Here is a 10,419-nt window from a genome sequence, read left to right as displayed (position 1 = left end):
TTTCAGTCAAGATCCATGTGACATCGCCAATTAGATCCTTCATTCCACATGCTTATCTGAATCCGACTTGAACCTCTGTCAGTCCGTGTCAGTGTACTGTTGCATTCATTTTTAAATTATCTTTAGCAAAATTTTACTTGCATGTGATATTAATGATATTGTCTGATGATTTCTGCATTCTGCTAGGTCACCTCTCTTTGAAATGCACAAGGATTTGGATCTCTTTCAATCAGTTGGCTAGGTAGCTGTCTTCCAAATTTCATGCCATAGATGAGTGAGTGCCTCCAGTGCTGCTTCAGTTTGTTGAAAAAAATTCAGTTTGTATTCCATCAATTCCCAGAGTCTTGTTCTTTGCCAGTGCCTTTGGTGCACCTTGGATTTCTTCCTTTAGTGCCGTTGGCTCTTGATCATATCTACCTCTTTAAATGGTTGAAGTTCAAGTGATCATTTCATTTTGGTACAGTGACTCTTTGTATTCCTTCCATCTTCTCGTTATGCTTTCTACATCATTTAATATTTTTCCCAAAGAATCCTTCAGGATTTCAAGTCAGCGCTTGAATTTTTTCCTCATTTTTTTCAGTTTATGAAATGCTGAGCATGTTCTTCCCTTTTGGTTTTCTAACTCTAGATCTTTGCACATTTCATTACAATATTTGACTTTGTGTTCTCAAGCTGACCTTTACATTTTTTTGTTCAGCTCTTTTACCTCCTCACTTCTTCCATTTGCTTTAGCATCTTTATGCTGGAAAGCAAGTTTCAGAGTTTCTTCAGACATCTTTTTTCCTTGTCTTCTTAATGACCTTTTGCTTTCTTCTTGTATGATGTTCTTCATGTCATCCCACAACTTCTCTAGTTTCAGTGTTTACTGTCTAATGCATCAAATGTATTCTTGAGATGATCTCTAAATTCAGGTCATATGTGCTAGGTCATATTTTGACTCTCGTAGGCTTATTTTAATTTTCTTCAGCTACAGCCTGAACTTGCATATGAGCAATTAATCTGTTCCACAGTCTGCCCCAACCTTGTTTTGGCTGATGATAAGGAACTTTTTCACTGTCTCTTTCCACAGATGTAGTCAGTCTGATTTCTATGTACTCCAGCTGATGAAGTGTATGTGTCTTTTATGTTATCAGTTTGTCGCAGTGTGGTGGCTTACATGTTACTGTGAAGCTAGAAGCTTTTCCACTGGTATTTGAATGTGGCAGCGTCACCATGGTGCATAGGTTTCAGCTGAGCTTCCAGACTAAGACAGATTCAAAAGTAGGAGAAGCTGACTCCTTTAAGTATATGGTCCATTTTATCGTAAAGTGGGAGGTAAGGGTCTTGTAGTCCTTACAGCAATCCAATTATTTCTTCTGAATTATTGAATTGTGTTGGCACCTTTGTAATAATCAAATAACCCTAAGTATAAGGGTTTATTTCTGCACTCAGGTCTGTTTTCATTGATCAGCTGGCCTATCCTTAGGCCAGTACTACAGCGTCTCATTTATTGAAGCTTTAAAGTCTGATTTGAAATCAAGTAGTGTAAATACTCTAACTTTGACTTATTTACAGTTGTTTTGACTATACAATTCAACAAGAAATCATGCTGGAATTTTTATAGTAATTACATTAAATTTATAAGTTATTTTTAGTAGAATTGACATTTCAAAATACTGAGTCTTCTTATGCATGAATGTGGAATGTCTTTTGATCTTTAATTTCTCTGAATGTTTTGAAGTGCTTTATACTTTTTCACAATATTCCAAAGTATTGTAATTTAAATTGTTTTCTTAATTTCATTTTTAAGTTATTTGCTGTTATCAATGGCAACTAACACAAGTATATGGATATAAAATTTATTTTTAATATATTAATTTTATATGCTATAACATAACCTAAAGTCCTGGTGTGCCACTCTAGGATAAGCATTGAACTGTTAACTGAAAGGTTGGAGGTTCAAACTTACCAGCTGCTCCTCAGAAACTCTATACCAGGTCACTGTGAGCTGGAACCAGCTTGATGGCACTTAACAACAATAGTAGTGTAACATAATCTTAGTAAATAAGTTTTTTCTAGTAGATTTTATTGTGGATTGCATAGGATTTTCTACATACAGGATCATGTCATCTGCAGATAAAGACAGGTTAACTTCTGGGTACCATTAATATCTTTTCTTTCTCTCTTTATCTTACCTACCCACCTCTTTATTAGGCTGCCAAGAACCTTCTGTACAATAATAATAAATAGAAGTGGCAGAAGCAAACTTTCTTGCTTTCTTCTCAATCCTATATGGGAAGCATTTGGTCTTTAATCTTTAAATGTAATGTTAGCTATACATTTTTCTTAATTCTTTGGTGTTGCTTAAGACTATATCCTTGCTAATTTTCTCTACATCTATTATTTAGATATAAGTGCTGAAATATCTGACTATAGTTGTTGAATTGTCTGCTTCTTTTCATTCTGTTAATTTTTACTTCACATATTTTGTTTTGTTTTTTTAGTTTTTAGGTGCATACATGTACACTTGGTATGGCTTACATATATGTCCTGGTATGGTGCTGTAGGATAAGCACTCAACCACAAGGTTAGTTTGAATTACAAAGTCTGTAATTCAAACTCACCAGCCACTCCTCAGAAACCCTATGCAGGGTCACTATGGGTCAGAACCAACTCGACAGCACTTAACAACAGATATGTCCATTCATAGTTGATATGTTCTCCTAATGATATAGTTTCTTATAAGGTTAAATTTATTGAATCTTTTACCATTATGAAGTGACTTCTTTTGTCTTCAGTAGTTGTACTCTTCTTAAAGTGTACTATGTTTGATATTAATATAGCTACTTCATCTCTCTTATGGTGACTGTTTGCAGAGTAGATCTTTTTCCATGTCTTTTATTTTCATTTTGTTTGTGTCTTCCCATCTAAGGTGTATCTTGTAAACAAAGGGTTGTGTAAGGGTTGGGTCTTGGTCTTTTAATCACTTTAACATCTGTAACTTTCTCATCTATGTTATGTTAAGTGCTCTCAAGTCAGTTCTGACTCATAACTCATAAATCCTGTATAGGGTTTCCAAGGAGCAACTGGTGGGTTTGAATTTCCGACCTCGCAGTTATCAGTCCAGTGCTTATCCTGCAACATCACAGGAGAACTATGAGGGCGCTTCAGAAAGTTTATGAGAATAATTTATTTTTAATAGAAATGTTTAAGTATATTTTCATGTCATTATAAATGCCCATGTGTATGGTTTCTTCTAGTAGTTCCATGATCTAGAGTCTGTTTGTGGGTATGTTCACTGTCTTTCATGTTAGATTATTGCCAGTGTGCATTCTAACTTTGGACTATAAATTCGCTGATCAGGGATCTAGTGTAGCATAGTTTGAGCATAAATCAATCCATAGAAGTTATATAAGTTATTGGGTATATCACTCAGTAGAAGTTAGTTGTTTCTTCTGAAGGAATACCTTGACTATCATTGGTCTTAGACGTTATTTCTGAGAGTGGTGCTTGTGGTGCTGTAGGATAAAAACTAAACCACCAGCGACAGCTCGGCAGTTTGAATCCACCAGCCACTCCTTGGGAGAATGACGAGGCTTTCTGCTTCCATAAAGATTTACGGCCTTGGAAACCCTGTACTGTGTCACTATCAATTGGAACGGACAGGATAAGCACTGAACCACAACGCTGGTTAGAACAACAAGGTCGGCGGTTCCAACTCACCATCCACTCCTTGGAAAACCTTACCCAGGATGCTATGAGTCGGACCCAACTCAATGGCACTTGACAGCAACAATAGTAACAATAGACTATTTTTAATGTTAGGTTCTCAGTTTGAGTGTTTCTGGCCAAGTGTAACGGGATAAATTCAGATTCAAAATTCACATGAGACATTGGCCGATGATTATAGATCCTTCAGGGAATACTTTATCTCACCCACCTAGAGGCCGTGATAGGACAAGCAATCTTTCTTGAATTCCTGTGTTGAAAAGTGGCCTTTATTAATAGTTTAATTTGTTGAGGTCCTTGGTTTTTTACTGAATGTTACATTTCTGGTCATTTAACCCCCCAAGTGTGTCTGAATCCTTTTCCCTTTCCCCTTCCTGTTGTTCCAACCCAAGCTCTAAAGTGACCAAAACGAGTATCGTCCTATTGTCCCTTCTTCCCCACTTTCTCACCTCTAGTGTCAGTACATGTACTTTGACAGTTGTCTGATCTTCTCTTCATTTTGTTTGCTGAGAATTTACCTTTTTTTTCTTGTCGATGTAACTCTTTAAAAAGCTGAGTGTTTTATAACTAAGATTTTATTTATCTTATCTACTATATTTTTAGTAATGGAAATCATTTGTTGTTGGTTTGTTTTCTTTTTCTCTGTGCTTTGAGATTTTACTTGAGTGATGTTAAAAATTGCTCTTTTTTTTTTTTTTCATAATGTGATGGTACTGAGATTTCTAAATGTGGAAACGTTTATGTAATGTCTCTCTTATTAGGGTCGCTATGGGTTGGCACCTAGGAACAACAATCTTATGTGGTTAGATGAGAGAGGAAGCCAGAGAATGTGTGTTATATATTCCCATGTATATTAAAATATTTGAGAACCTGAGAGTAGTGAAGTTTGGTTGAAACATGGATATGTGGAGGAATAGAGGATGGAAAAGACAATAGGCAAGTTGTGAAGTTGGAATAAAAGGCACTTGCCACATCATAAGCTACTTTTTGCTAAGGTAAGAAAGAGATTTGATCCTACCATGAAGGCAGTGTTGAATCAAAGGTAACATGATCAAATCTATTTTCAAGAAATCCAGTTCTATGGAGAATAGATTGAAAGATTGTCACAGTGGACATAGGTAGGCTAGATAGTTTATTGGTGCTGTAGATAAAAAACTAAAGAGAGTAGCAGTGGGGATTACTGTTGTTGATAAGTGTCGTTGAGTAGGTTACAAGTCATAGTGACCCTTTATAGGGTTTCTGAGGAGTGGTTAGTGAGTTTGAACTGCCAACCTTGTGGTTAGCAGTACAGGGCTTATTCTACAGAGCCACGCCAGGACTCCAGCAATGGGGATAGAAAGTAAATGATAAAAACACAGGAGATGTTGATGAGATAGTTGTGGCAAAAGGGAACAGAAAAGAGAAAAGACATGATTACCCTTGGACTGTAAAAATGAGAAAAATGAATGACTAAGGTGATTGGGTGATTAGGTGGTAGAGCAGATGTTCCTTTGAGGGCATTTTCTATTTGACTTGTTATTGATAACATCTAGTTGAAGAGGACATAGGCATTTGAGTGATACCTGTGTTAATCATAAACATTTTGGGCAGATTAACCAAAATAAATAAGAAAATTGGAAGTTGGTAGCACTCAGAATAAATTACATATAGCTGAAGGGATAAGAATGAGTGTAATTGTTCAAATGGTGTATAGAAAAAGAGAAGATAATCAGGGATTAAATTCTGATGAATGCCCACACACAAAGAATAGGTACAAGGCTAAGAATTAACGGTCAAAGTTAGGAGCTCAACACCAACCCACTGCCATCAAGTCAAATACAACTCATAGCAACCCTATATGGGTTTTCTGAGACTGTAAATTTGTATGGGAGCCTCATGTCTCCCGCAACCTTGCAGTTAGCAGCCCACAGTGCCATCAGGGCTCCTTAAAGTTGGAAAGGAACCAGGAAGTTTTGCAGAGGACAATTAAAGAATTGCATTTTTTACACAGTGATAATAATTTGAAATATACATATATAAATAAATAAATATCATGTGGCACTGTAGGATAAGCAATGGACCACAAGATCAGTTTGAACTACAAGTTCGGCAGTTCAAACTCACCAGCCACTCCTAAGAACCCTGTACAGGGTCTCTCTGAGTCAGAATCATCTCAACAGCACTTAACAACACAAACTACTTATGACATGCTATAGAGAAGTCAAGGAGATGCTAACTTAAAGAAGTACTTCAGATTTGGCAACTAGACAGTAATTGTTAACTTTTGGCCTAGCCATAACCTATAGATAAAATGAGCCTAAACTATTTAAAGGTTTGAGTAATGAATTGGTGTTAAATTTGGGTGATAAAAACTTATAGTTTTATAGTGAAAGAAAAGAGATATGAGGTATTAGCTAGAAAGAGTTACTGGTCAAGAGAGTGGTGGAAGTGATTTTGTTTTTATATTGATGAGGTTTTTAGGGTTTAGTTAATAAGCCACAGGGATGAAGCCAGAAGAGTGGAAAAAATGCAAGTTTGGGAGTGCACATGATGGAGCAAGCTCCCAAGCTCTTCTTTAACTTGAACCAAGTGAATGGATAAGCCTTGTGGATAAGAAAACCCAGGACAAGCATAGCTGGAAATGTAGTTAGGCTTCAGAGAGTCTGATTGTTATTTTTTCTGATGTAGGAAGCTGGATCATCTGCTGGGCTCTGGAGCAGCAACATTGACAGTAGTGTAGAAAATTAGAGGGGAGGTTTTAAACTAGTCACAGAGAAGACAAGAAGTATAGGAGCAATGAAAAAGAATGATCCACTAATTTGAAAGCCTCTCCAAGTGACCAAAATGTTTTCATGGCATCATTCTTCATGGTAGCATGAGTTTATTTGTTTCTTTGTTTTCATTTTTATTTCATCAGTACTTAGCATCCTAGGTATATAGAAGCAGAGAATGTGAACCGTTAGATTTTGAGTAAACATAGTGAAAAGTGAAGCGGGGAGAAAACAATATTGAAATGCTACCAAGGAAGTTGTTGTTACACAAGTATATCTATCTCTTGAGGGCATACAAATGGAATCAGTAGCCACCGTTTTTAAAAAGTCTAATCATGTAGGACTGGGAGAAAATACACTATAGCAGTGAATATTATTTTTTTCAGTGGTTCAACACAGGAGAGATATGAAATATCCACTGAGACACACAGGCTTACTGTTATAATTCTCAAGAAAAATCTCCCTGGTGGATGGGATATAAAGAAAAAGAACCGAGATAGCAGAGACCCAAAAAGATGAGGAGAACAAATAAATCACTGGATTGTGTACATATTACTTTGATTATCCGTGTCCTTTAACTCTTCAGTAATGCTCTTGAGAAAGATACTGCGATAAGTAATTAACTTTACCCTTTTTCTGCATGTGTTTGGTCTGTTTTTCTGTTTTGTTTTGTTTAGGCTTTCTGTGAAACTCTAGAAGAAACAAACTATCGCTTACAGAAAGAACTACTTGAAAAACAAAAAGAAGTAGAAACATTGAAGAAACAGCTCAATGAGAAACAACTTCATATAGATACTATAGAAAACAGAATTAGGTATGTTGTGATCCTTGGGATAGTCATATGGTTAATTCAGCTTATAAATTGAATTATTTTGTGTTAAATGCCCTTTGTGTTAATGTGATTTAGGAAATTTCTGCTTCTGAAAGTTGTGGTCTCAGTCAAAACTCTCTTTTGATTATTTATTTAAGAGGCTCTGCATTTGAAAAAAAGATGAGAAATATCCAGAAAAATCAACCTTGAGCTAGTCAACAAAATATCATTACTCATTTTAACCTATTTAAATGATATCTTTGTTTCTGGAAACGTATGCTGATTTTTCATCTATGAAAGCTCTAGTTTGCCTTCTTATCAGCATATTGAATTCATGCTAGAGTTATTTTGAAGTAGTCATAAGCACTAATTTCTCTTCCAACTCTCCTTCTCAGCAATTTATTAGCTATATTACTACATTAAGATATTGAAGTCAGAAACTACTAAAGCCACACACATTCACAATAGTAAACTTATATGTTTCATAGAAAAATTTTGTGTTCTTATAATCTACTTTCAGAACATTGTCTTTAGAACCTGGAGAATCAGTGTACACATCAGGCATCGAAAGTGGGCAGATGCTAAAGGTGGAATCCTCTTTACTTGTGTCTGATCAAGATACCTTGTCTGAAGAGTCTAGGTATATAATATTTCATTTATTATAGGAGCTTGAATAATTTCATGGAAATGGTTCTATGATTTATGAACTCAGTTTTATTTTATTATACATCTTCTGAGCAAGCAGGGAAAGACCATAGATACTCTAGGGTCTTTATAAAAATGAATCCTTGGATGGAGCCGCTGGGAACTCTGGACTCAGGGAGTGAGAGGGGCTGTGTGCTGATGGCCGGGGGTGGGGGGAGTGGGGGAGCCTTGCAGGGTGTGCCCTTTGGTGTTTAAATGGTTGTATATTCCTGAATGCTTCAGTGTACATTAAAAAAAAAACACACACACAGAGGGAATGGAAGCATATGATGTTGAATGATGAAGCATGGAGGGGATTGTAATCATTGCAATTAAATGAAATATGATAGGATGAATGTAAAGCTGATGGTCTCCCATGTAAACTATCACCCAATTCACAATAAAAACCTTAAAAAAAAAAAAAGAGTCTTTGACATCTAGGTTATAATCTTGACAAATGATGTCTAGGTTATAATCTTGACAAATTACTTTAATCTTCATTCATAAAGTTGTTAAGTGCTGTTGAGTGGGTTCCAACTGATAGCAACCCTATGTAGGGTTTCCAAGGAGAGGCTTGAACTGCCAACCTTGCGGTTCAAACCAACCTTGCAGTCCAGCTTACTAACTGACAGTGCCACACCAGGACTCCATTCATAAAGTAGAACATAGCAACCTCCCCACCTACCTAATGGTGGTGGTTATGTGCTGTGGTGTTGGTTCCTACTCATAGCGACCCTGTATATGGTTTCCGAGGCTGTAAATCTTCACAGGAACAGAAAGCCTTATCTTTATTCCATGAGACAGCTGGTAGTTTCGAACTGCTGACCTTGAGGTTAGCAGCTCAACTCATAACCACTATGCTATTAGAGCTATCTAATAGATATGATGAAAAGATGCTCTATTTAAAAGATTGTAGAATTTTTATTACGTTTAAATTCAAGGCAGTTATTACTACTTTAATAGTAATGGTTAAACTATAATTATGAAAGCATTTTATGTTGATAAGAGTAAGTACAAATAAAAATTTTATTGGTAAATGGAGTTTGGCTATCTGGGAATTTAAAATCTCTGTCCAAAGACGTTATTCGACAGTGTGACATGTTAAATTTCTGATTGGATATTTAAATATTTGGGTTTTTCACATAAACTCACCAGTGCTTCTCAGAAACCCTACTTAGGGCCATTATGAGTCGGAACCAGCTCGATGGCGCTTAACAAGAGCAACAACAACAAAATAAAGTATTTGTAAAAGTAATTGTGAAATGAAACCGTATCCTTTCAATGCATTCATTAGGCATGTTTCTCTTTTTTTGCAGAGCTGATAAGCCGGGCATAAATTACAGTGAACCAGAAAATCCTCTATCAGAGATAGAAGTCGCAGAAGTGGCATATCATGCTGAAGAAGACTAATTCATCTCAAGTATCTCCCTCCATATAGACATTTCAGTACATTTACAACCAAGGACAATTGGTTTTTTAAGAGGACTGTGAAATATTTACATAGAAAAACAAGAATGCACATGTATAAAGTTTACATAAAGGAAAAATTAAGTTATTCAGAAAGGAAATATATTCACTGCTGCTTTTAATCATCTTTTATCCAGCTTTTGTATTTAATCCAGTAAAAAAAAAAAATCTAGTTAGAATTCTATTACCAAGGGTCACATTCTCAAATATTGTACATAAATAATGATGGTGTTTTGTCACTATTTTGCTCCAAACTAACATATGTGTTTTGGGTTTTTATTTGTTCTGGTTTTTTTTTTTTTTATTTATTTAAATCACCAATTATACTAGCCAAATAGAAAGTAATTGCATGTTTCTATCTGAATGGTACGTATTTCTTTGTATCTCTGACATGATATGTTTTCATTGATACTTTTAATTAGTGAACTTCATAGTAAAGATACTGACAGGCTGAACTATAAGCATGTTTACCATCTCTAAATGAAGATGTGGTGCTGTAAAATCAGCACTGGACTGCAAACCACAAGGTCGGCAGTTGAAACCCCCCAGCTGCCCCTTGGAAACCTGTATGGGGTCGCTATGAGTCGGAACCAACTCAACGGCACTTAACAACAACAGCAACAAATGAAAATTGCTTATTTGGAATGTTAATGCTATTTTTAAAAAGAGGAAATGACTTTCTAGTACCAAAGGAAAACTATTTAAAAGAGCCGTAACTGTAGAGCTAAGTGATAAAAATCACCTTGATTAAAAAAGCTAATTCATTAATATCAAGGTACTGTAATACCATGTCCTAATTATTGTAATATGTTATACTTGTTTATATTCCATATAATCTTAATCTTAAATCTTCACATATAGAATCTGTGAGTTTGCCTTTTTCAGAACACTACCTCGCTTTCTAATCAAGGCATTCTCTTGAATATACATTATTGATTCTAAGCAAATAGGTAGTTATTCAAGAAGAAAAGAAATCACAAAGCCATATATGCTACAGAG

At 35.7% G+C, this 10,419-nt stretch overlaps 1 protein-coding gene across 2 annotated transcripts in view; it reads left to right on the top strand.

The window, feature by feature from the left end:
- SNX16 (sorting nexin 16) overlaps positions 1–9,399 on the top strand; it is a 65,484-nt gene extending 56,085 nt beyond the window's left edge. Inside the window, exons 6-8 of one of the 2 annotated variants that reach the window (XM_006830818.1) lie at positions 7,136–7,272; positions 7,790–7,909; positions 9,270–9,399. In XM_006830818.1, the coding sequence (XP_006830881.1) occupies positions 7,136–7,272; positions 7,790–7,909; positions 9,270–9,363 (351 nt within the window). In that variant the 3' untranslated portion in view covers positions 9,364–9,399. The remainder of the gene's footprint in view (positions 1–7,135; positions 7,273–7,789; positions 7,910–9,269) is intronic. The other variant, XM_006830819.1, reaches the window with a different exon arrangement.
- The last annotated feature ends 1,020 nt before the right edge of the window (positions 9,400–10,419 follow it).

The sequence above is a fragment of the Chrysochloris asiatica genome, unplaced genomic scaffold (genome assembly GCF_000296735.1).
Source record: "Chrysochloris asiatica unplaced genomic scaffold, ChrAsi1.0 scaffold00001, whole genome shotgun sequence".
In the NCBI taxonomy this organism is placed as follows: domain Eukaryota; kingdom Metazoa; phylum Chordata; class Mammalia; order Afrosoricida; family Chrysochloridae; genus Chrysochloris; species Chrysochloris asiatica.
Note: the sequence above shows the minus strand (reverse complement) of the source record. Positions and strands in the feature narration are given on the sequence as shown.